Source organism: Elgaria multicarinata, chromosome 8 (genome assembly GCF_023053635.1).
Source record: "Elgaria multicarinata webbii isolate HBS135686 ecotype San Diego chromosome 8, rElgMul1.1.pri, whole genome shotgun sequence".
Lineage (NCBI taxonomy): Eukaryota > Metazoa > Chordata > Lepidosauria > Squamata > Anguidae > Elgaria > Elgaria multicarinata.
In genome coordinates this window covers 39,209,408-39,236,777 of record NC_086178.1, presented here as the reverse complement: position 1 = coordinate 39,236,777, position 27,370 = coordinate 39,209,408, and the positions used below count along the sequence as shown (strand labels likewise).

General features: G+C 44.6%; 1 protein-coding gene across 1 annotated transcript in view; it reads right to left on the bottom strand.

The window, feature by feature from the left end:
- IRS1 (insulin receptor substrate 1) overlaps positions 1-25,523 on the bottom strand; it is a 61,442-nt gene extending 35,919 nt beyond the window's left edge. Inside the window, exon 1 of the mRNA XM_063132209.1 lies at positions 21,278-25,523. Within this exon, the coding sequence (XP_062988279.1) occupies positions 21,300-24,890 (3,591 nt within the window). The 5' untranslated portion in view covers positions 24,891-25,523 and the 3' untranslated portion in view covers positions 21,278-21,299. The remainder of the gene's footprint in view (positions 1-21,277) is intronic.
- Positions 25,524-27,370: the final 1,847 nt, after the last annotated feature.

Below are 27,370 nucleotides of genomic sequence, written 5' to 3'. Positions count from 1 at the left end.
AAGATCCTCCCCCTCCGATCCCTAGGTCTAGACATGCCCTGAAAGCCTGGGCAGACTGCCTCACAATTGTATATAATTACTTTTCACATATCGGTGTGTCTGTCCACTTTCTCCTACTGAAATGCTTTGGTAGTGTAGTTGGAAGAGGCACAGTGGAATGTGAGAGGGAGATAATAATCAGGGTGAACCTCTCAAATGTCCCTTCTACCAAGAAACTGCAATGGAGGAGAGCAAAAAACACTTTCAATGCCTCTGTGAAATCATCAGCCAATGTCATCCCTCTTTTCACAGCTATTTGCATAATTCTATTGGACAACACTGTCAAGCTGGGGCTGTGACTGAATAGGGAAGAGGGAAAGGGGTTAGGAGCCTGAGGTAAGGCATCAGAAGGTGCCATATACAGAGGCAAGGAAGCTGACAGAAGGAGGTAAGGAGGAAGCAAAAGGTCTAGGACATTGAGGAAGCAAGATCCAGGGCAAACAGAGCCAGGGCAGTTCAGCGCCAGCAAGCAAGAGCCAAAGGAAGGTAAGCCAAATCCTGCTGAGATCAGGAAAGGAAAATTGAGCGAGGCACACCTCTGAACATACAGCAATACTCTATCTTCATGGCCATCTTTTAATATAAATTCATGTCTTTCAGTGGCATGAATGTATAAAACTGCTCCAGCTACAAGCAGAACTCTTGTTTCCTAACAGTAATATTCATCAGGTTTTCCTGACATAAGTAAATGGCTATAGTTGTTATCGTTCCGGGTGAAAAAATAACAAAAATGTTATTAATGGTGCTCAATAGGTTTGTTATAAATTGACATTCAGGCTGCAATCTAATGAAAACATATCCAGAAGTGGGCTATATTGAACTCAATAGAACTTATTTCTGAGTAGACATGCATAGGATTGAACTGTTAGTTGTATAAATCAGTAATTCTATATACACCAGTATTTTTCACAAGTTCTGGTAGGAATAAAGGTAAAAGCTCATCATAAGGACTGGGTCCCATCTATTCTTACATATTGAAGAAATACTGTAAAAACTTTAAAAATCCAGTTTCTTGATGTTGCAAGAAGATCTCTTAATACAGGGGTTGTGCTAATTTGGGGGTTATAATAGTAATCCCTATATTCCAAGATGAGTTTAGCCTATCTGCTCTTGTTATTATAAAGTTATGACATTCTAGTAAAACTGTGTGTGACAGAATGATGCACCTCCTAAAATTTAGGATTTGCATCCTTTTTCTTGGCCAAAGTGCCATCGGAGGAGAAGTGGCTTCATTTGGTGGAGCAAAATGGCTGAACTTGCAAAGACTGTTTTGGTCCTGTGTTTCTAATTTCTGTTTTTCACAGTACTGCTAATAATAAACTGCCAGATGGCAAATGAAAGGAAGAGTGTGCTATGTGACCTTCACTTGCTAAGGCAGAATGAACTTAAGGGAATCCTGTCAGAGAGTGACACAGAGAGATTAGGAGGTGCCAAAATAGTTGACACCGCCAGAGTCACATAAGGTGGAGGAAAACTACTGCTCAATCTGCATCAATTTCCTCCATTACTTTCATCCTACCAAGAAGAAAAGTGAAGACTCCCCAAAAGCCATTAAGACACAAAAATATCTGCCATTACTAGTGTTTATTTCAGCCCTCTTATCGGAGCCCCATTTTCAATAAAGGCATGAAAACATTATCCCAGTTTTACAAGTGGAGATATTTAAAGCCCAACTCTGATGCCCTTAAAATGAATGATACAAAACTCTGGCAGTCAATTTCAATAATAACCTCTAATGCGGCCTCCCCCACCTTGTTGCACTCCAGATGTGTTGGACTGCAACTCCCATCATTCCTAGCTAGAATAGCCTACTAGTACATTATATAGCAATTCTCTAACCGCTTACTCTGCTTCAGTATTATTGAAGAAATGGCATTAAGTAATTTGATGCTTACAAGTAATTTGATGACTACAATCCGATTCTCAGGAAGTGCCAATATTCCTTAAGTGACAAACTGCACTCCACTGCCTTCGTGCTGCCATTCTGCTCCTCTTGCAGCTGAGGCAGGTGCTTCTCACTGTCCTACCCAAAAGTGGAAAGGAGCAAAGGGCACCAGGGAGACTCAAAGCCAGAGGAGAATGAGACACTCTCTTCCAAATAATTATTTGCCAGGCTGAAAGAAATGGTTTGCATTCTGGCTTAGCTGATATTCAATTTCGCTTTACATTTCAAAGTATGATGTTAGGTCCATTTACACTCTTGGTTACCCTGGGTTAATAGCTAATGAAATCCATATCAGATGTGCTTACATTAAATGAGAGAGAGTCAACAATCCCTGGCAAGAGGTCTTGAGCTTCTTTTCTTCTATCCTAGGATAAGTGGCCATGCAAATAGCAGCAGGAGTTTGCTTATTTTTAACCTGTAGTCAGCACAGTTTGTATTCCCCTGCAGAAGCACAGTGACCAGTGGATAACCAAAGAAAGTCAACAAGGTAGTAGTGGGCATGGTTGAAACACCTCTGTCACACAGAAAACGGCATCTATCTCAGAATCTTGACTGTCCAAACATGCACTAAGTTGCATATATACAGAATTGAGCAATGTGATCCCCAAAAAAGTGCTTTAAAGAGCAACTCCTTTGTACTGTGACATGTCCATGACAGACTGAGGCCATGGCTAGATTAGGCCTATATCCTGGGATTGTCCTGGGATCATCCTTGTGCATCCAAATGACACACAGGGGATCCCAGGAGCAGGCAGGGACAACCCCTCCATTTGCCTGGGATAATCCTTAGGTCTAGCTAAAGCCTGAGTCATTTGAGCAAAATCAGTAGGTCTTATGAATATCCTAGCCCTCCTTTTCAAAAAGTCCATTTAGCATTTCCAATCACACACGTTTAGGGCAAATGATAAAGGGCATTTATCACAACCCAGAGTCCTGGAAATATTATTAAAACACACAGACGTTGCACGAAATTAAACTACTGAAATACTGCACTGAAGTTGAGATGTGCAGGTCATGGCTTTCTTAACCTCATTAAAAACCTGTCATCCCGTTCAAAGATAATCAACACTCGTGAGCACCATCTTACAAGATACACAGGCAAGTCCAAGACAAGGGAAACACAAGTTCTACAACTGTAAACTAATCTTTCATTGGTATTTGATTCACTCTTTTAAAATGTATATCACAACCATTCATTCTTCTGTCCTCAAACCTAAATGAAACTGCTATGACCTAAATCAGTAAGAGGCAATTAATGTCACAAGAGCTCTTTAGAAACAGAATAAAACTTGCTGAGCTAACTTATCAAGTGAAAGAGTAAACAACTCACATCAAAACAAAACTGAGGCGCTGTTAATTTTCAAGAGCATGATATTTTGGAAAATATGGAACATATAAGGGTATTAGTATAATTAGACAGTTGGTTCCAGAACATTTTTTGACATATTTATTTCATTTCATTTTTATACCGCCCAACAGCTGAAGCTCTCTTGGCATTTCACAAAATATAGGCATAAAATATAAAATACGGAAGTTTATAAAAGTACAACCAGAATAAAACCTAGTAACAATGCAGAGATTTAAAATATAGATTTAAAACAGCAGAGTTAAAAGACTAGGATGCAAAAATGCTAAAATACTGGGAAAATAAAAATCTCTTTCACCTGGCGCTGAAAGGAGTACAACTTAGGTGCAGGCGAACCTCAGAAAGGGCCCTCTTCCTGGTAGCCATGTGCCTCACTTCCTTTGGCAGGGGCTCACAGAGAAGGATCCTGGAAGATGATTTTAGGGTCCAGGCAGGTAAATATGGGAGGAGTTGACCTTCAGATAACCCTGCCCCAAACTGTTTCGGGCTTTGTTAGTACCAGACATGAACTGGCAGCCAAATGCAGCTAGGAAGTACTGGCATAATGTGGACTCATTGGCCAGTCCCTATTAACAATCTCATTGCCCTGTTTTGTACCAGCTGAAGTTTCTGGACTGTTTTCAAAGGCAGTCCCACATATAACGCATTGCAGTAATCCAGACAAGAGGTTATCAGAGTGTGGATAACTGGCTAGGCTATCCCTGACCATATCATATTATTGATGTATCTAATTACAATTGAACCAGGGCTTGTTGAGAACAGATGTCAGGAATCATTTCCATGGTATGCTGAAATGAAGGCACACTGACATTTATGGGAAGGTCCCAACTCCACCAAACCTTAAAAAGCAGCACCAGATAACAGCCCAGATGATTAACTGTTGAGACAGGAAGCATGGGAAGTTGACAGGGCAGGCAAGCAAAAGATGGACACCCCTACTTCCCTCTAGCCAGCCAGCTCTACCCTCCAGAATGGTCACACTTACATGCATGTTACCAGATTTAAATGATAGCACTACCATAGGTTTGAAATCCCACACATTGTTCAGTCCTCTCTTGGACTCATACTGTACACATTGTTCCGTCTTCTCTTGGACTCAATTTCTATTCCTGAACAACAGGGCCGAACCCACCATTACGTGGGGTTAAGTGCCTGCATTAGGCAGTGGAGCAGGAAAGAGTGGTGAATTGTGCTGCCCTCCCTGCACTGCCACTTCTTCAACCATGGGGGGCTGGACCTTCAACCACTGCCCACCCTGCTTGGCCAACCCTCCCTCTCTTGCTCAAGCAGCCAGCAGGCCACTTGGTCCTCCCTTTCAGTTGCAGCTGCCTTGTGCCCCAGCTGCCCCTAGCGCTCCTATAAGCTATTGTGAGAGGCTGGCCGTCACCAAACTCTCGTGGGAGTTCGCGGGACCTCTCACGATAGCTGGGGCACAAGGCAGGAGCAGCAGCCACGCCAACAGGAGAGAGTGACCTGCAGGAGTGAATGGCACCACTCGCCCTGCCCTGCCCTTGCCAATAGGGCTGCCATGACTTCAGTCGCCACCTGTCCCACTTACCTGCTCCCTTGCTAGCTGCGGAAGCCAGCTGGCCACTTCTTCCTGCCTGGCCAAACACTCCTGCTTTACGCTTCAGCCACCTGCGGGGCTCCTAAGCTATCATGAGAGGCTGTGATAGTTGGAGCTCAAGATGGGAACAGCAGCCATGCCAGCAGGAGAGAACTGCACAGCTCTTCCTGCCCTGCCCTTGTCAGGAGGGCCAATCCGGCTTCAACCGCCACCTGTCCACCCAGCCTATCTGCTTGGCCAGCTGCTCCTTCACTTGCTTGGGCAGCTGGCTGGCCATAATTTCTCCTGCCTTCTGCCCCAGCTGCCCACAGGGCTCCTAAGTTATTGGTAGTCTGTGAGATTTGGGGCAGAAAGCAGGACCAGTGACTGCCAGCAAGACCAGTAAGTAAAGGAAAGGCCAGCCAAGCAGGGAGGGAGGAGGGCATGCAGGAGCCCAGACGGTGGTAGCAAGAAGAGCAAGTGGGTGGGTGGGTGGGTAGGCTAGCATGGGGGGTGGCGGTGGCGGTGCTGCCACCGCACCTGAGGCTGTAAAATTGCTTGGGGCAGGCCTGCTGAACAACCTGGAATACCATTCCTGTTGCCTGTCTTGGCTAATGCAGGATGTTAAGAAATAGGGTTGTATTGGATAAAATATGGGATAATTCAAAAGGACAGTCACCAGTGGTAGAAATGCTACACAGGAAAGATGGGTTACATACCACCACTGATAGCTATCCTGGGAAATACTAGCAGCAAACTAATTTGTGCAATCTTGATTATGCAGTCTTAGTTCTGAATGGTTTTTCCATATATATATATATATATATATATATATATATTTAAAAAAGACGTCTGTTTATAGTGGAATCAGTTTATAGTGTCATATCACAATTTGCACATCCCTCACATTCTTTTCTATATCACTATTCAACAAAAGCACTTTGGAGATCTCTTTTTTGTTGTTGCTCCAGAGTGCTTGATAATAACAAAGACTCTATCCAAGATCTTGTTCAATAAAGACTTGTGTGAAACAGGCTTTGAATACATGATAACATTCCTCTTGTGAGTTTCAAGCCCTGAGGCAGAAAGCACCATCCAACCATTCATTCTTCCATCTTGGGAAACATTCCTCACCTAATTCAAAGGCCTGAGAAACCACATACCCTAACTTCATGCCTGCACACCTTTCCCCCTGCAGAAACTTGCAAGATACAAAAGTGGGATGAAGAAAATATTTATTAGACTGTTTAAAGACGGTTAATTAGATAGAATTGTCATCAGAACTTTTGATTTAGATAAACAACCATACTAATTCAATTCACAGGACTACAACATTTAATCTTTCATGCATTTATAAACCATAGCACATTACAGCATGGAATGATCTCAGTCCAAAGCTATTTAAGTACTCCAGTGTATATGTAAATTAAACTCATAGGGAGTACAGCCTATTGGATTCACATGCAGAACTCTCCCCAAAAGCTCAATGAATGTGGAAGTCTTTACATGCATGTACACTGAAACCTCTCAATTAGGCTGACTGGTTATAACAGTGTGTGCAATTGCACAAGTAAATGTATAAAATTTCAGTTTAATCTCTACCACCCCCGTTTTTATTATTCTGGGTGTGTTTAACACCCATTCCGAGCAGAAGTCACTATACTAGGAGTTCATAATGGATGTCATTTACACCTCTGTTTACCAAGAAGTGTAATTGGAGGGGAGGGGAGGGGCTGTAATGTGAAATATAGTGCAGCCATTTTTCTCTATAACAAAAAAGAAATTCAAGATCTAGTCCTGCCTTAGATGATCTCCAGCAACATTCTACAACAGCAGTTTGCTGCTGTTCTGATGAAACCTGTATCCTTGTCTGAAGAATTTTATTTTTACTCTAATCCAGCAAAATATGCATGGAGCATCTTGGGCTCTGTATGGAGAGCCCAAGGGCTTTGTTAGACCTGCCGGCTTACGCCAGCAGGGAGGCAGGGCCAAGGCGCGCTAACGTTAGCGCGCCTCGCCCAGGGTTCCAGATGTCGGACGTGCAGGGACGTTGGATCCCTGCAGCGTCCGCCATATTTTTTTTTTTTTTAAGGGGCCGCGTGCGCCCTGAAGTCGCCGGACTGGTAAGTCCGTTTTTTTTCTGTTTTTTTTTACCGGGGGCGGGGGGGGGGGGAAGGATGGCAGGGTGGGTGGCAAGGGGGGAGGGCGGGTGAGATCGCGCCGCTGCCGCCCGAGCAAGCAGGCGAGCGGCGCTTGCCCGGGCAATGCCTGGCATGGGGCGGCATTGCCCGGGCAAACGCCGCTCGCCTGCTTGGTCGGGCGGCGGCGGCGGCGCGCGGTGCGATCTCACCCGCCCTCCCCCCTTGCCACCCACCCTGCCATCCTTCCCCCTCCCCTCTCTTCCCCCCCCCAGGCCGATGGGCACAGCGCTCGTATGAGCGCTGTGCCAGGTCCGCGGCTTTTCGCGGCTACTCGCAAGTAAGCGAGTAGCCGCAAAAAGCCACGGAAGTCACTAGACTTCCCCCAGCCCCGGCCTGAGGCCGGAGCTGGGGAAAAGGCGCGCCATAAGCGAATTCGCTTATGGTGCGTTAGACCAGGCCTCACGGCGGCCTGCCGCCGGATTCCCCTGTGCGTCATGTGGACGCACAGCAGGGAAACCGGGTCTGAAGGCGCGCTAAGGCCTCGTCTAGCAAGGCCCCAAGATGCTCTTTTTAAAAAACTAACTTCCCACCAAGCAGATGTTTCACGGAGATAGCCAATTGGTGGGATTTTAGCTTTTTTTTAAAGGACTGTACACACAGCTCTGGCTGCTAGATCCAGAGACGATATGCACACACAGGACCATTTTATGCTTATTGCTTATCAGGCAAGAGATACATATGCAAAACCCTTCAACCTGGCAAAGACCACATCAGTTCTATGTCCCATGTAATACTTGCACACCAAATAAAAATACCCTATTTCTTCTATTCTAAGATGCACTTTTCCCCTCCCCATATAAACATCTCTAAAAATGGGGTGCGTCTTAGAATCGCGGGTGTGTCTTAGGGTTTTTTTTTCCTGTTGGTGGTACTGAAATTAGTGTGCGTCTTACAATCAATGGCATCTTACAATCGAAGAAATATGGTAAATGTTAAATAACATCAGAAATAGTGAAAGTTGCAAGAATGAAGGTGGTGTGTGTGTCATAACAGCTTGTTCATATTTTATAAAAGTCAAAAAGAAGAGGAAACAATAGGTCACCCTATCTATTGGGTGGGAAGAAGAAATGGGTTTAATGTATATTTAGGTTAAACACTAACAAGAACTTCCACACTCCTAAGGGCATGCATTGCCTATCCTTCTCTTTCCAGGAGCAGGATCTCTCTCTTCCAAACTGCAGAACAATATTTGGATAGTTGGTCCTTCTCTGCACTGGCAATTTTGTAGAGCCACCCAGAAATGTTGCAGTGGGGTGGTGGTGGTTAGGGAATCTACAATCTTGTCATGTTCTCTCCATGTTGATTTAACAGATGTGTCAGGGGTAGCATCAAACTGTAGTTCATGGTCAACTGCTATAGCAAACACAAACTATGTTCCTTCCTTCCATCCACTTCAATTTTTATTTCATGCCTCACTGATTAGACACTGACCACTTTGCAATGCACATGTTGATAAGAAACACATTTGTAAACAAACTGGCTTTAATCTAAAAATCCATCTGCATGAATGAAACATACTTCCACTCACAGGGATGGGGATGTTTCCAATATTTCTGCAGCCACAACACCACTGCCTGCCCCACCCACAAGTTGCTGTGGAAGGTCCTTTAACCCCTTGGAGCTAGTTTTGGGCAGGAGGCAGGGAAGCAGAGACTACATATTTGGAGGGAAATCTGCTCAGCCCACACACCCAATGCAAGTGTAAATGCCTTCAGCTCAAGCAATGGGATCTTTAATCCAATTACTTTTCTTTAAATCCTTGCCACTGTCTAAGTTTTGTTTACCAAACATTTCTGACAAGTGTTTTCTATCTTAGGTCTAGGTGCTTTATTCACTCTTCCCTTAAAACCCAAATATTATTGAACATGTCAGAAGAAGTACTAAATTAAATATATTTATTGTGCTTCAAATACAAGATATCTAAGATAAATATTTTGCTACAAAATCCACTTTTCCTGCAGGAAAGCCAAAAGCCAGTGCTTTCATAGTTGGATTATTAAGGAGGTAACATTGGAAGTGGACAGAAAGAGTCCTTCCCCCAAAACTGAAATTTTACAGTTCCTAAGCAAAACAGGCACAGAACCATGCATTATATAAAAATACGATCAAGTTCAATGCCATCATAAAGTTCCTTCTCAAAGCTTGTATTTAACTTTAAGGTTAAAGCAAAACAACAAAATTATACGTTTGCATTTACAGTGACCAATCTTGTCTGAAAGACTAAGTGAAACAAATAATTGCAGATTATACAAAATGTTGCTAGCAATTAGGTGGATGGAAGACCCTTAACAATTTGGGATTCCAGCCTTTTGCCAAGTTGAACATCTTTGGTCCTGTTCCCACCACTGCCCCGAACCTTGATTCCCTGCCACTGAATAAAATAACTCTGGCTGCAGATTATCCTATTTGGTTTATTCTTTTGGAATTTGTTTATTTGTATTATAAATTCCAGAAGCTATTTGATTGGACTTGATTCACAGACCCAGAAATCTATGCAGCAATTTTGATCTGAACAACAGTTCAAAAAACATTCTGAACTTGTCTTTTGTGAAGTTCTTCAAAATGGTTCTTTTCTACTTCCTGTTACTTATTCTACAGAATTGGAGGGGAAGACACATCTGGGACCTCCAACCAGAAGAACTAGAGTGCTGAAGTTTTATCTGATTAGCAAAAGACTGAAATGTGTTCTCTTATCGTAATTGCTCTTCAATCTCTCTTTTCTCCTATCAGAAGCTTCCTACTGTGACTAAAAGATATCTTTCATAAAGTCTCCATCAGCTACCAAGGAATGAAATCAATGATCACTGGGTGGGGGGGGGGGGTGGAGAGAGGGAGAGCGAGAGAGAGGGAGAGAGAGAGAGAGAGAGAGAGAGGGAGGGAGGCTAAAGACAGTGTACTGCAGGAGTGAAACAGGCAAATTCAGCATTAGGAAATATTAAAAACAAAGCATATCATAATGCAACTATATAAAAACTGACAGCAGCAGCACATTTAGAAGCGCAGGAAACTGCCTTATACCAGGTAAGAATATTTGCCCACCCAGACCAGTACTGCCTACTCTAACTGGTAAGAGCTCTCCAGGGACTTGGACTTTCACATCACCTACCTGATTCTCATCGAATTGGAGAAGCCGGGGATTAAATCTGGGACCTTTTGCATCCAGACCATGCAGCAGTGTACCACTGAGTCTTAGTCCTTCGTCTAGAAAACATCTGAGTACCATATGCCAAGGACAAACACAATGGAGTGGTCATTGTTCTTATGCCTTAACAGTGAGGCATGGCAGGCCATTGCTGGAAACAGAATGCTAGCCCAGGAAGACCCCTGAACTGACAGAGCAAAACAGTTGTATTCTCATACTAATAATTGCATCCATTTCTGGAAAGGGACCCCAGAAGTCAAGATTTTGTCATGTCACAGGTTCAGTTCCCAACATCTCCAGTGAAAAGATCTCAGGTGCCAAGGCTGCTAAGGATCTCTTCCCAGCAGTCTGGAGAGATGCCACAATCAGAAAACTGGGTTAACTGGCTTGACTATACTGTATATAACACCATTCACAGAATTAGCAACTGTCTGAATTGACTTTTTTGTTTAGTAAATAACAGGTGCTTGATCCACCTTTATTCCCCTGTGCCTGATATTTGCATTGAAAGTAAAAGGTCCATTGGCATGAATGGGAGGTTTCTTTCTAATGTAGACAGCAAGTTTGAGGGACCCAATTCAGCTTAAGACTGCAGCAGGAGTCAAAGGGTGAAAGACCCCCTTTTCCACCCTAGCAGGGACCCAATCTGAAATGCTAATATTGTCATGTCTAATATGGCCCTCCATATCAAAAAGACTTTTTTCTGCTCATTTTTTTTATTATTTCCAGTTGTTTACAAGAGGAAGAAGTGGACCACACTTCAATTTATGACAATCTCCTATCCAAATACTGATCAGATCCAGACCTATTCATCTTCAGCAAGATGTCTGCATAATGTGCCTTCCTTTCTCCCAATAAGAAGAGTCAACTACCCACCCCCACCAATGGAATTGTAGACAAATTATACCTCAGGGAAGAGCATTTATTGAAGCTTAGTACTTCTGGATGTGGAGAGCAGTTTCCTCTCCTCCCTCCACTCACCATGAGGGCACTAAGAGGAAAAAAAACAGTGGTTTGCCACCAAATTTCGGCGAAAACCTTCCATATGGTTAAAAGGTCAAATTTAGCTTTTTCTGAAGCTAAATTTGAGCCTTTGGGCTCTCCATAGTGCTAACACCGTTATACATTTTTTGCTGTTGCACCGGGGTGGGGTGAACATGTGCACTACATGTTGCCCACTCCTGACACAAAGGCTAGAAGACTTTGTGGGAACAATAGGTTTTAATCCAAAGTTTAGTCTAATTTAAGTCCTATTCATTTCAATGGGTCTACTCTAAGTAGAACTAACATTGGATACAACCCATAGAAAGGAGCTGAGCTAACTGACCACAGGAAACTCCCCCTCCCTCAGAGCTGACTAAATCTGTTTGCAGGATTTGATATTTGTTAAAACAAAAAAAAAGCATACATCCATTTAGCACATCCCAGAATATTCCATTTTCTTTTTGGGAGCCCTCACAATGCTACAAAAAATAGGATAAGGATAAGCATTCTCAACTTAAATTCCAAGTAGAACATTGCAGGTAGACGCTTTTGATGTTTTTGTCTCTGCCCCATTCACATATAGGGTCCGTTTGCATGTGGGTGGGAAATGGTGGATGAATTAATAGTGACTTACCACAGTGTGTACCAGGTGCATTCCATGACCATTTTGCATATTCAACCTCCAATCAAAGGTTGATATCTAAACTCAAACATTATAAGTTAATCATGGGTTAAACAAACCATAAATAACCTACAATTAGTAGTAAGGTTAACTGTGGGTTGTTTAATTCATGATTACCCTATGGCATCTAGGTTCAGATATCACATAGCCTCCAATGTGACTGGAGGCTGAATATGCAAAATGTCTGTTGTACTTAATTAACTCACGATTTGCCACCATTATGTGAAAACTAGGTCATAAAGTGGGAGTGATAGATGTAGTTTAACATGAATGTACCACCACCTTACACTCCCACTCTTTGTTGGCATAGATGTTTTTCTCCCAGCCTAGCTCTTGACACTGGACTAGTAAGCTGGACTAGTGTTGTACCCCGCCTCGATCCAGAGGGAGAGGCGGGTAACTATTATTATTATTATTATTATTATTATTATTATTATTATTATTATTAGGTTCCAGAAACAACAGAGCACTGGACGGAAAAGTGTGGAGAGAAATTCTTTTAAAATAAGGCCTTTCACCCTACTTTACAGGGGCAGACATGTAAACAAACATATGTGGCTGCCTACTCCGGCCCTGGAATGCAGAATAAAAGGGAGAGTGACCACCATTTTACACCAGCAATTTACTATTGCTAAGATTTCCAAAGTGATCACAACTTTACATTTGTGGAGAAGGGCTAACGTTGTCCCTATCTTCAAAAAGGGCAAAAAGGAGGAACCTGGGAATTACAGACCAGTCAGTCTGACATCCATCCCTGGGAAAATTCTGGAGCAGATTATAAAGAAGTCAATCTGTAAACACCTTGAAATCAATGCAGTGATTACTAGAAGCCAACATGGATTTGTCAGGAACAAATCCTGTCAGACTAATTTGATCTCATTTTTTGATCGGGTAACCTCCCTTGTGGACTGTGGGAATGCTGTGGACATCTTATATCTTGACTTCAGCAAAGCTTTTGACAAAGTACCACATGACATTCTGATTAACAAACTAGCTAAAAGTGGGCTAGATGGAACAACTATTAGGTGGATTCACAGTTGGATACAGAATCGGACTCAAAGAGTACTTATCAATGGAACTTTCTCAAACTGGGGAGAAACTGTGGGGTACCGCAGGGCTCAGTCCTGGGCCCAGTGCTCTTCAACATTTTTATTAATGATTTGGAGAGGAGGTGCAGGGAACACTTATCAAATTTGCAGATGACACAAAATTGGGTGGGATAGCTAATACCCTAGAAGACAGAAACAAACTTCAAAGTGATCTTGATATGCTGGAGTGCTGGGCTGAAAACAACAGGATGAAATTTAATAGGGATAAATGCCAAGTTCTACATCTAGGAAATAGAAACCAAATGCAGTGTTACAAGTTGGGGGATACTTGGCTCAGCAATACTACAAACGAGAAGGATCTTGGAATTGTTGTAGATCACAAGCTGATCTACAACAGTGCAATATGGCTGCAAGAAAGGCAAATGCTATTTGGGGCTGCATTAATAGAAGTATAGCTTCAAAATCGTGTGAGGTACTGGTTCCTCTCTATTCGGCCCTGGTTAGGCCTCATCTAGAGTATTGCGTCCAGTTCTGGGCTCCACAATTCAAGAAGGACACAGACAAGCTGGAGCGTGTTCAGAGGAGGGCAACCAGGATGATCAAGGGTCTGGAAACAAAGCCCTATGAAGAGAGACTGAAAGAACTGGGCATGTTTAACCTGGAGAAGAGAAGACTGAGGGGAGACATGATAGCACTCTTCAAATACTTAAAAGGTCACACAGAGGAAGGCCAGGATCTCTTCTCAATCCTCCCAGAGTGCAGGACACGGAATAACGGGCTCAAGTTAAAGGAAGCCAGGTTCCAGCTGGACATCAGGAAAGAATTCCTGACTGTTAGAGCAGAACAACAATGGAATCAGTTACCTAGGGAGGTTGTGGGCTCTCCCACACTAGAGGCATTCCAGAGGCAGCTGGACAAGCATCTGTCAGGGACGCTTTAGGGTGGATTCCTGCATTGAGCAGGGGGTTGGACTCGATGGCCTTGTAGACCCTTTCCAACTCTGCTATTCTCTGATTCTATGACTTGACCCTTTCAAATTATAACAAAATTGAAAGAATAAACAAATTTGGAAAAAATACCTCAGATAACAGATATCTAATTTTTAACAGTCCTAAAACTGTCTCCACTGGACATTTTCTGCATAACTGAACTTCCCAGCTCAACTTATGCCTCACGATGTTATCAGAAAGAAGAGTTCAGAAATAAATGTACTATTTGGATACTAAGATAAGAATTGAAGTAGAATATAATCTGTAATATGGCACCCCACACCCATTTTTTTCCTATTTTCCAACTGCACTGTGAAGTTTTATGAAGAAATCAGCAAACCTTTCAATTACAGAAGGTTGAATGTGACCTAGCTATGTCAAGTATGATCACAGAGACACACATCAAACCATCTTTTAGTTGGTTTTTAAATATGCCAGACTTATTTAAATCCCCTTTAACTATTTACACTCTGTGTTGGTTAAAATTTGCCAGATTGATACATGAATCATTAATGGTGTTTACTCAGGCATTCCCAACAAGACTTGATTAGTGACTTCTTTGCTTCTGTGTAATTTAGCAGAAGTGTTTATAATCCATTTTTTATTCTGAAATGATTGAATCCATACTGAGTTAAGCAAAGGTGTACATGTAAACTGGCTTACAGCCAAGAGACCAATATTGCAATTTCAGCATTCTGGCAAAACGGGAATAAAGTCACATTTGGGAACTACTATATTTCAAACATGTTCCATACTGAACCTGGCAATTGCTTTAAAAGACATTCCTTATCAAGATTTTCAATTTAAACAAACTATCCTGTATTCTTTTTAGTGCTTTGGCCAACAGATGAGAGTCTTTTCTTTCCTTCTCTTAAAACTTAATTTAGAATTTACTTCCACACTGTACAATGTGCAGCGTAAGGTAGTCTGCCCAGGGAGCTTCGGCTATTGGGTGGTATAAAAATGTAATAAATAAATAAATAGTCCAATAATTTATTACTTTTCACATTTTTAAATAAAATGTCTGTTTAATATGAACAAGTGCACAGAGGGAGGGAGAAATGATTTTGAAGGCTGACTTTCTAGTGTTTGGACAAAGGAGGATCCCCTTTTCACAACATCGTCCTTCATGCATAAAGGGCAACAGAAATGAACAAGGTGGGGATCTGGATAACATGCTCCCCATCCTCACATGTTTACTCTTCACAGTTAAGAAATTGCTAAATAGGGCTTCTGTCACAAGGAGTTTGCTATGGCAAAGAATTCAGCCATTTCCAAAAGGGATTAGATATCAATAGAAAATGCTACCAGTAATTGCCAGTTGATTTTGCCAAGCTCTGTATCCATCTCCCACCATTTCGTGACTGGCTTTACCCCAGCACTGTCAATTTGTGAGTGGTTGGCTCAGTAATTCCCAGGTCTCTGAAGTGGGCGCTTGGGATAGAAAGTTTGAAAAACCCTGCCCTAACTAAAAACTTCTAAGAGTAAGGAGAATGTTTCTAGCCGAGTTCTCTCTTTATTGTTGTGGTTTTTATTTGGAGGGAGTTCTTTCACAAAGGAGGAATCTTGTCCCAGATTGGCAGCCTGAATTAGTACAGTGCATTTTACCACTCCAAGACTATACCACTTTAGTTGACTGCATATGTAGACCAGGCCTAATTCAGAGTGGACAGCTGGCATCCAATTCACATGCATATTCCGATGCACACTATGTTTACATTCACAATCAATATGCCTGCTTATGTGCAAAGGGTTTCTTAGCTGGACCAAGCTGCTAGAAATGGGAGGAATCCTCCATTAACAGTTCTGCATTGGTTTAAACACTACAAAGCATGGTTTTAATATAGCTTTAAAGAGAACACTTCAAATACTTAACTTCCTGCTGGAAATGGATAGAGTGACATAAAACTGATATATGGGCTACAACCAACTTGGGAAACACGTTCTGCCCATTCTGTCCTGAGAGTACATGTAAAAAATGCATAGCTCCCAGCCAACCCAGGCTTTGCTGATGCAATGATGTCACAGGGAAGTCTAGGCAAGGCTACTGCTTGGCATTATATCTGAGCAACCCTGTGGGAATAAGCTGGGCTTGTATAAATAAGGTAAACTGTGGAAGAGGTATAAAAGGAATACGTTTGTTCTCTATGATTTTAGTGCTGCATATTGTTTTGGATGCCTAAGAGAATGTGTCTCACAAATACTACAAGAAATAAATTAATGGTCACAAGGCGAACATAATGGTCAAGTAGTGATGCTTAAACAGAGAGCTGGAACCTCACCAATGCAGCCATGCTTCACCAGGCTCCTAGGAATTGTTGTTGGGATTGTTATTTCCAGGTCAGTATTTGGCAACTTGTGAATAAAGTCAAAATTCTATAGTCAAAGTTTGAATGGGGATTGTTTTATTTATTTTATAATATAAATAAAATACTTTTTAACTGGTTACTTAAAAGCAGGTACCACAAAAGCTACAATTAAGTTACCACTGCCTTGTCCCAAAAAAACAACATAGTAGCCCCATATGCACAAAAACTTGTGATATATAGTACAAGATAACAGCCACGTTCAGGTGTCATGTTCTCTGATCCTCCAAACCACGGTTTGCAGGATTAGGATCGAGTTATATGTGCTGTCACATCTGAACTGGCATCTCATCTGGTTTGCAATCCTAGCTTAGAAGGACAGTACTGCCACTTTGAACATTACTTTTTGTCTATGTCTGAATGAAAAGTGAACATATGGACACCCTCAAACTAAAAACCACCAAATCTAAAAAGGAGCAGGAGGAGCCAAACGTTACAGGTTGCAACAGACTGACATGCCCCAATCAGTATATGCAAAATATTCACTGCCAGCATCTAGTGGATTTCATCATGCACACGCACAAAATGGCAGCAAAATAACCCCTCTCATAAAGCAGCAAAAGAGCAACGTAAGAGGATTACGAAACAAAAATACTCTTGACTTTAAGACGTCTTAAGAATTGCACTTTTTAGCCTATACAGGCTGCGGAGAACTGCAAACCAGTCTGCACAATGAAGAGCTGCTACTGATTCTTTCACTGGCAAAAAAAGAAAGAACAAGGCTGCCCAGTTCCTTCCCTATAATGATAATTTACATTAGTTTACCATCAGAATGGACTGATTTGAATCAATTGCTTAACTGATCAAGAGGAACCCCTGATTGAAATCATTGATTTAGATCAAGTTTGCCATTGATAGTTCATCAAATATTTCTTAAAGAATTGTGCAAATATGATCACTAAAACATGCTAATATATAACTATACAGTATTTTACATCATAGAAGAGGATATGCTTTGCGTAATTTTTTATATGACTTGATTTTTAATTTAGGAAATAGTACATAATCCTATTATCTCTGTCAACCTGCAGATGCAGTGGCAGTACATTAGGGATGGTAAGAACTAAATCACACACACACACATACACACACACACACACACAAGTAATCGTGTGTGTTTTTCTTTCCACTCCACTCCACTGTTCCTTTATACTCTGCCTCCAGCCTTCCATTCCTATATTGTCTCTCTGACTCAACTAATTCCTCTGCCTTGTTTGGCCTGGCTCCACCACCCCATAAGCAAAGAACAATGACAATCCTATCCAGTCTGCACATATGACAGAAACAGAAACTGAAAGCCCAGAACTTTCAAGAAACAAGAACTGGCAGGCTGGACAGAGTTATTTTCCTCAGATGAAAAACTGAAATTAATGTCTATGTTTGATTGGTAAGTAACTTCATTTTTATCAGACTATGAGTGAAAGTTTAGTGTGTTTGTGATGAGATTTAAACATCTATTTTTTTTGGGGGGGGGGAATATTGTTTATTTTTATCCAACCTGTTTATTATGTTGATACTGGGCACACTGAATGAGATGACATGTTCTTGGAAGGGAGGTGAATAATTTACAAATGACTGGATTGGCACAAATTGTTGATTTTTTTAAAAAAAATGTGGGACAGTCATAATGTGTTGCTTTGTATTAGTCAATTATGTTTTGTGGAAATGTATTCTTTAGAGTTACAGATATTGTGTGGGATGCAGATTTAATCACAGACCCAATGATATGAATTGCATGTACATAACTTAAGTCTCATTGGTTTAAATTGGTCTTCTCTAAGTACGACTAAATTTGTATCCAACTCATTGACTTAGATTTGTCTCAGCTCATTAATTGACTCCATTTGGTCAATACCACCGCCTTTTAGTAAAGTGGGTATTCTGTATGCAGGGGTGGTGGGTACTAAGGAAAAGGATAAGAATGGATCCCTCCTGAGTTATGCAGGAACCTTGGTTGCTTTATTCTGGTTTGGAAACACCACCACCACCACCACCACTACTATCACAATAGTTAAGTCTGAACATGCATTCTGCCCTCATGCTATCTCTGAATGCTTGCACCAGTGAGAACCCTCTCAGGAAACTGGGTTTGAAGGTAGGTTTAAGAAAAGCAAGTGGTGTACTCTTCATCAGCTGATGGGTGTGTGTGTGAAAATTTGGGCTCTCCAAGATTTAGATTCCCCATAACACTTCTTAAAAGAATGTAAAGCATGTCCCCCAAAATGATGCTTTGGCTAGCTAAATAGAAATATTAAATATTAGAAAGTAGTAGCACATATGTCCTTTGGGGGGAAAGCTAAGTAATAGACTTTCACAATATGATTTTTATTGGTCTTTTACTTGAGGTATTTCTACTACAATGAAAGAACCATATATACTAGTTCACCAGCATGATTCAAAGCATGATTGATTCATTAAAAGTAACACCACCTCAACACACACACCCCCAAAAAAGTCCAATGCAATGACAGTTTTATTGAGACCATCAAGGAACAGTCCAACATTAATATCTCCATACTATTAGCAGCCAAGTCTCCCTATGTATCACTAAATTTGCATTAACAGTTATTTAACTCTATACCTGTTCTCAAGATCTGGTGGTGGCTTGATGAACAAACAACTAAGGAGACTAGGAAATAGAGGATTGTAAAATATTAACCGTTTATACATCCTACAGTAACAGCATTACAACTCTGCAGTGGCAAAGGGAAATACCTCTGATTAAGAGCAGAAACAAGATGGGAGAAGCAGTCCTGTTCAAGGTGAATTAGAATCTAGACAATGGTGCCCTGAAGGTTGTTTAGACTATTTTGAATGGGCAGCAAAGGAATGAAGCTGACTGTAACAATGTCCTAGAGATATTGTGACTGCAACTAACATAGCTGTCAAGACTGTGTCCATGAAAAACATAGTTTTCATTACAATAACCACCTAAAGCAGGACACACAGCCACCCTTTCTCTACTATTTGCAGTTGCACTTCTCACACTGAATTTTTAAAACTGGCCTAGTGGACATAAAGGAGAAGCAACAGGATTATCTTAATATTCCACATGGCAATTGGTGGTTAATTACATAGCAGAAAGCAGCAGTAAGGTACTTGATTTGTTTTTGACAGCGAAAACTGTTTTGTTGATGTTTATTCAGGGTAATCATGGTTTTCATTCTCAGTTCGCACAAGTTCAAACACAGGAAAGCTACTCATATATTTTATAAGGGCATTTACCACTCCCCCCCTCTCACAATGTTAGTACTTGCACCCAGCAAACAAGCAATTAAAACACATCACAGAAGAAATGTTTGTTATGACATTTTAAAACCAAAAAGTGTACTGCTGAATTTGCTTCCATCTGTGCCAGTATAAACATTTTTTACGTCTCACCAGTGATTACTGTGGATCAAAGATGAGGGGTGGGTGTGGGTGGGGAGAGGTCAGATCAGGAGGACTGTGATAATACAAAGCTTGGAACAGAATCATAGCTGTGCGGAACATCAACATTTTGACAAGCATAATTGGTGGAAGAAACACTTCATGAGAGTGGCAGCCATATTCACATCAGTAGTACACACATTTTGGGAAAACTGCAGTGGTGAGAAAGTATCTCATTATTCTTGAGTCTTATGCAGATTCAGAGCAAAAAGACCCTAAAACATTCTCTTTGCTACCGCACCATCACCCGAAGTGTATTTGTTTCATATACACAATGCTTTGTAAACATTATCTAATTAATCCCCATAGCAACCCTTTGAGGTATTACTACATGTATTTTGCACATAGGAAAACTTGCCCAGGGCCACAAAACTTGTCACTGGCTCATTCAGGATTAGACTGCAGAGGTTTCCAATTCCAGCTCCCATGCTCTAAGTAGAAGACCACACCTCTTTCTCATACACAGCATACACAATTGTGCAGGCGTAGACACAGACACACAGAGGATTCCTTTCTTTCAAGCAGCAATTTTCTGAAGGTTATACAAGTAGGGCAGTGGAGCACTCACAAAGACACTTCCCAGAATCTCAGCCAAAGTAGATTAGAGGATTTCATAGAGAAAACACCCACACTATAACTAGTAAAAAAAATAACAATAATAACAACAATGTCTAGCCTGGGCTTGCTTACAGACTCACATTAAAGAAGAGACTATGCTTCAGGGTTGCTGCATGATGCACAATCTTGTTTCTAAAGGAATGGTTAAATTACAAAATCAAACCAGAAACAAAGAAATCCATGTATTGTCCCATTAACAGGACTTTAAGCAGCTGCGACATTTTGCAATTTTCCCCCTTTGTGCAACTGCAACCATTTCCAAGATCAAATGCTATTAAAAGGGGGTATTACATAACAAAATATGAAGCAAGACTCAAAGATGTTTGGGGTTATATGCATATATACATTTTCTCTGCAATTAACAGGCTTCAAAACAATCACAGCCTGAGATTTCATGTCATGTTTGCTATCTATTAATGATGATTTCTCTCTCCACCCATTCAGAACCTTGTCATAGGATTGTTTTCTTGAATTATATTTATATTATACCCTAACAAGAATGAAATACCAGTAATCCTAGACCTCTTTAACTAGAACATCCCCATCCCAAACCCTTTACAAAATACATGAAACAGGCTTCTCCTAGATCTAATAAGCTGAGAATATACAAAAAAGGTGGGGTAGTGGTGAGTAGAGGTGAGAGTGGAAAGAGGACTAAATATTGTGCACTAATACATGTAGATAATAGAATGGAACTATTATGTAGACTATACTAACTAGCAAATCATGACCTAACCATGTTCAAACGGAGAGCATGTTTATTTAAGCGCTGACAGAGAAATGATCAGTCATCCTCTGTAATGACCCAAAACACAGTTTCCCTCCCCTCCCCTCCCCTCCCCAACACCTCTCCCACCCACCCGCCATTTCCACCCACCATCCCAACATTACAAAGCAATTATTAGCATACAGCATGCTCACCTTGTCTCTGGCTCCTGCCCAGCTACTGGATGTCCTCCCGCTTGTGGAAGCTAATGCTGGCATATGCACTTAATTCATCACTCAAGTGGCTACTCCCACAAGGCTGATTTGGAGATTTAGGTGGCTGCTGCTGCTGCTGCTGCGTCGGCTGCTTGACCCCTAGCAGAGAAGTACTCTCTTGAGGGTGGGGGTGGTGATGGTGATGTTGGTGGTGATTAAAATCCTTCACTAAGTCCAGGTCAATGTAATTGAGCCCATTCTCAATGCCTCCCCCAGCCCCGCCAGCTGCCAGTTCCCTCCTGATGGTGGTTCCAAGGCCAGGGGAGGCCCCCAGTTCCCCAGACACAGGCTTGAGCCAGACATTTTCGAAGGAGGCTGAGCTATGGCGCTTTGCATCCTCAGGGCCCCCTCCTGGTCCATGGGGTAGGGCTGAGGCCCCAAGGCCACCATTACGGGTGGTGGAGGAAGCAAAAGTCTCGGAACTGTGACGCCGCCGGCCTCCCTGTGGATCAGCACGGATCACTTTGGCACTCTGGGTGCTGCGGGTAGGGCTGAGACTGACATGTGTAAAGGCGCTGCCCATCCCTGGGCCCCCAATCATGGATGAGGAGCAGGAGTGGGGCAAGACTGCAGCCAGTTCACCTGGCTGCATCTGAGGATGTGGGGAAGGCAGCCCCAGGGGCAGTGGGCTTTTCTCTGGCCTAGCACGACCCATCCTCATGTCGGCATAGCTGAGCAGAAGGGCCGGAGGGGAAGGCGAGGGGGTGTGAGCACAGACTACATACTGCCCACCGCTGCTCAGCTGCATGCTCATGTAGTCTCGAGCACTGGTGGGGCCTGCCCCACCTCGGCTTGGTTGTGTAGAGGCCAAGCTGGCTGGACAGGCAGCCCCCCAATCCATATTCATATACTCCTCTGAACTGGAACCAGCATCTGCATGGGGCGATGGGAAGGCTGGCTGCTTAAATTCAATGTTCACATATTCACCAGGGCTTTTGGGCTCTGGGAGCTGTTCCCGAGCACGAGGCAGCGTGCTGGCCTTTGGGCCATCCAAGGACAGACGGGTAGGTCTGGCCAGACGACTCTTGGTCCGCACAGCCGTATCCACAGTACAAGAAGGAGCAGGCTGCAATGGCTGTATCTGGGTGGTAAGGGAATACCCACCACCGTCCTGTCCCCCAGGGCCACCAAGGCTATCGCTACTAGTGGAGGAGGAAGAGTCCTCAGCAGCAGCATAGAGCAAGCGGCCAGAGCTGAAGGACATGCGCATCTGGGCGTTTCCCTCTTCACCTGTCCTGCGTTGCATGTGTTTGAAGGAACGTGGAAGGGAGAAGTAGGAGTAGATGGGTTTGTGGTGGGACTGGCTGGGACCCTGCACTGATGGCTCTTCTGGGCCTGGAGGTCCTGAGCTAGTGAAGTAGCAATCTGGAGGGGTACTGGTAGTAGAGCCACTGGCTGGAGACATGTTGATGTAATCGCTGCCACCACTTGGCAGCTTCCCCTCGTTACTCTCCACTGAGAGTTTGGGATGATGACTAGCCCCATTCATCCATAGCTTGCTGTAGCCAGTGGGACCACTGTCTGGAGAGCAGCTGCCACTGGGAGACATCATCATGTAGCCATTTGAGTCCACCATGGACTGTACATGACGACCTCCTCTCCCAGGGTTGATGATCTGCTGTGGGGCAGACACACTCTTGGGGCTCATAGGCATATAATCACCACCTTTGGGAGTACTACCACCATTGGGGACAGGAGCTACTCCTGGCAGCATTGGCATGTAGCCATCATCAGTATGTGGGGTAGAGTTGGTCCGGTGGTGGTTGCCCTCCACCTGGTGGATCTCTAGACACTCCTCAGGGTAAGAATGGGTTGGCACAAAGGCAGAATGTCGATAAGAGGAGAGCCTGCTGCCACCAGAGGAATACGAGGGGAGCATCTCAGTATATTCTTCAATGGAGGCCACCGAGGACTGTGAGGGAGTCTTCTGGTGGGAGATGGTAGGGGAGGTGCCTGCTGAATGTGTCCGTTTCCTGAAGCCTTTCTCCAAATCACCCGTATCCTCGCTGCCTAGCCGGGGGCAGCACGGGGCAGCAGGGTAGCGAGTTTGCTGCTGAAGATGACAAGTGCGAGGGACGAAATGGCCATTAGGAGCTGTGATGCTGCAGCAGGATGAGCCAGCCTTCCCCCCCATACATATGTAGTTGCTAAGCTCCTCGTCTCCCCGGGCAGGTGGGGTATGTCCCAAGGAATCAGGGGTAACGCTGCGAAAGGAACTGCGGAAGTCACAGGGGCTAGATCCGTACTCATCAGAGGAGATGAAGCCCCCATCGCTGGGGGAGCCAGAGACCGAAGCACTGGACCGACGTGGAAAGAGGCAATCTGAGGTGGAGCCATGGCCACTGGTACTGCTGGATGATAGGCTGACAGGGCTTGTGGCTGAAGGAGAGCAGCGTGAGGAAGGCATGGGGATGGAGCGGCTATGGTTGAGAGGGGGGTGAAGCCTGGAGTTGCCCCGGTGCCTGTGCGAGTGGGTCCGGTTGGCACTTGGGCTCACTGGACTTCCATCCACCGAAGCTGGCCTGGACATGGTACCTTCTCCATCACTAGAGGCTCTGACGCGAAAAGAGTTAGGTTTGCCCCCTGTCCCTCCACCACCACCCACACCACTACCAGCAGGAGAAGTAGCAGTCACGCTCTCAGTCCTGGACCTACGGCTGAGCCCCACCTGGCTGGGTGGTGGGTTGTTGATGTGATGCCTGCTGCGCAGAGGCACGGATATGGGATTGGAACAATTGGAAGAGGACTGGCTTTTGCTGCGAGGCCGGAACTCTTCACTCATGGCCCGCATAGCCTCCAAGATCGTCTCATGCATATTCTGTGCTACTACTGAGTCATCTACCTGCATCCAGAACTCACCTGGTCCAGTAACCGCTGAGCGCCCCACTTCAATGAAAAAAAAGTTCTCCGAGTGGCCACACCGCCGGATGTTGAGCAGCTGCAGCACCACAGCTGCTGCATCAGAGTTCAGCTTGACAAAACTGATGGTCTTGTTGGTTAGGCACAGGCGGTAGATGCCAATCAGGTTCTTAGTCTGGCCCAGTCCCTTGGGCTTCAGGATCACTTGCCAAACTTCTTTGAATGCCGGGCCAGGAGCCATATCACCGTAGTTGTCCTCCCCTGCCTCTCCCATCCCAACACTCCCACCTCCCACCATGACATCCCCATGATGCTGGTGGTGTTGGTGGTGATGGCTCTTGGCCCGGTTGTGCAGTTGTAGCAGCGCCTGGTACCAGCTCTCTTGCTCCAGCTCACTGTCAGCAGCAATGGCAAAGTGCTCATCCTTGGTGTAGAGAGCTACCAGATGCTTATTTTTGGAGTCCGCCCTCTTGTTGATGTTGAAGCAGCTCTCCAGCGGGATAGAGCGCTTGGGAGCCCCCGACTTGTGTCTCCATTTCTTTTCATTTTCATAGTACTCCAGCCGGGCGGGTCCCAACTCGCTGGCTGCCCTCAGCACGAAGAAGCGCTTATGCATGCTCTTGGGTTTGCGCAAGTAACCCACCTTTCTGACATCTGAGAAGAAGCCCTCACTGTTATCGGTGGGGCTCGCCATGCTGGAAGGAGAGAGAGGTGGCAGCTCAGCTCCTATTGCAAGGGGCAGCTTCCAAAACAGCAGAGCGAGGGAGCAGAAGGAGAAAAGGAGATGGAACGAATGCAGCAGTCCAAAATACAATTCATGCAGCAGCAGCCCAGGAAAAAACAAACAAACAAACAAAACAACCCAGCAAAATCGCTCCGGCTCCCCTTTCCAAAATGGGATGGGAGGAGGGAAGAGTGGCAGGCAAGAGAACAGCTGTTCAGCGACCAGAGCCTTCTTCCAGCTCCAGAAGCAGAGTTTAGGTGGCTGTTTTATTCCCAAAGCACCCTCCGCCGGAGAAACGTGGCTTTCAAAAGTCCAGTCCCGATTAAGCTGCAGGGAAGCCTCGACTGAGCAGCAGCCGCTGGGAAAGAGGAGCAGTGCATCATTTCGTCCGTCCTGAGTGGAAATTCCTCTGGCGACGGGAGCAGGATGGGGTTCCCCCGTCGCTTCTCTCCCAAACAAACAGCCCCCTCCCCTTCTCAAGTTACCCCACAGCAAGGAGCAAATTTCAGATGCCGATTAAATATCCTCTCGGGAAGAAGGCGCGCGGATGAGGAGAGGGTGGGGGGAAGAGGGTTTGTTTTCATAAAAAGAAAGTCTCAGTGGAACACAGGCAACCCTTTCCGAAAATAAGAATTAAAATAGTAAGTGGGGGGGGACACACCACACGAGCCCCCTGTTTTTCTTCCCCGCCAAAAACAAAACGTCAATAAAAATATCCTTCCGAGGGGAGAGGTCGGATAGGGAGGGAAAACCCAAACAAACAAACAAACACGCCAATATTCCAAATCAGCGCTGAGGCGATTGCAGCAGCAGCAGCTTCTTCTTCAGCTTGTGCAAGAGGAGGCGGCGGCGGCTGGCGCCCCATTCAGTCCCGCCTGGTTAGGTAGAGAAAGTGTCATTTCCACACCGAAAGGGAGCAGGCGGCTGCAGGGGCGAGAGCGGGGAAGGCGAAGAAGAGAAGCTGCCCGAGTGGAGGAGGAGGAGGCACATCCTCGCGGCGACGGCGGCGGCGGCTGCTTCCACCTCCTCCTCCTCTTCTTCATTCCAGTCGGGAAAGTCTCGGAGGGCAGCGGCAGGGTCCCTTCTTCCCGCAGCAGCTGCAGCAGCAACCCCGCCGCCGCCGGGTCGTCGTCTTCCTCCTCCTCCTCGTGCTCCCCAGAACGAAGGAGGCGAGGCGCGCTTGCTGGCCACCGAGGGAGAAGAACAGGCAACGCGGCGGACGCCGCCGCCGCCGCCGCCGGACTTGTGGCTCGAGCTGCTGCTGCTGCTGCAGTAGCTTCGCAGACTTTTCTGAAAAGCCCCAAACCAAAACAAGCGGCTGCGTCTGTGTTTATGAGTCCAGCCCCCTCCAGCCGCCGCCGCCGCCGCCGCCGCCACTCCGTCTCACTCCAAGGAGAAAAACACGTGACGGCGCCAGTGCGTGGACCATCCCCATCTCCAGACCCAGCAGCAGCAGAGGGAGAGAAGGGCGCCGGCAGCCTAACTTAGTGGCGCGGCATTCCAATCCGCCCGTCCCCGTCCCGCCTGCCGCGGCTTTCATTCAGCACCGCAGCGAGCGCGCTTACCTTTGGGCGCTGATCCGTCCCGAGGCTCGGAGGGCGGGGGGGGGAGTCGCTACCCTATTGGAGCACCTGCCTGTCCTTCAAACCATCTAAGGGCTGTAGAAAGCCAGACGGGGAGGCACCCAGGCTTGGTTGAGAAGCACGGCGTAGTATTTTTTTCCCCCTCCTCCCCACCCCCTTCAAATAAGAGTGAGGGAGGGAAAGAGTAGACGCCATTCACTGGCGTGTTATTTATAAACGAGAGGTTGTGAATCGCTCGCTCTCTGCCGGGCAAGCAGCTTCTGTGACTTAAGCGGAGGCTGCCGCTGTGGTCTTCTTCCTTTTTTCGTCCTGCAGTACCCTCAGATTTTTTTTTTTTTTAAAAAAACCCATTTATTTATGAAAAATCTGTTTTTAACCCTCTCTCAATCCCTACGGGTAACAAGGGCATGAGCAAACCAAACATATCAAACAAATGAAATACAATAATACAGCCTTTCCCAACCCTCCAAATGTTTTGGATTACAGATCCATCATCCTCGTTGACCATGTTGGCTTTGAATGATGGGAGACGTAGACTGACACATCTGGAAGGCACCAGGTTGGGATAGATTGCATATAAACAAAACAAGCAAGCAACAACAATGTCAAGACCATCCAAAGAATACAGTAGCTAACAGACCAAAATGCAGCCACAAAAAGAGTCTCCATATAGCAATCTGCAAAATATTTAATATTTTCCTAATAAGCTATTCCCATTTTCCTTCTCATCCCTTCTCAACATATTATGAAGGCTACAAGTCCTATTTAATTAAGTGGGGCTTACTTTCAAATAAACATGCTTAGGATTGGGCTGCAGGTGGCGGGGATCTACACCTCTTTCTTGCATCAGGCAGCACTGTGACAGTA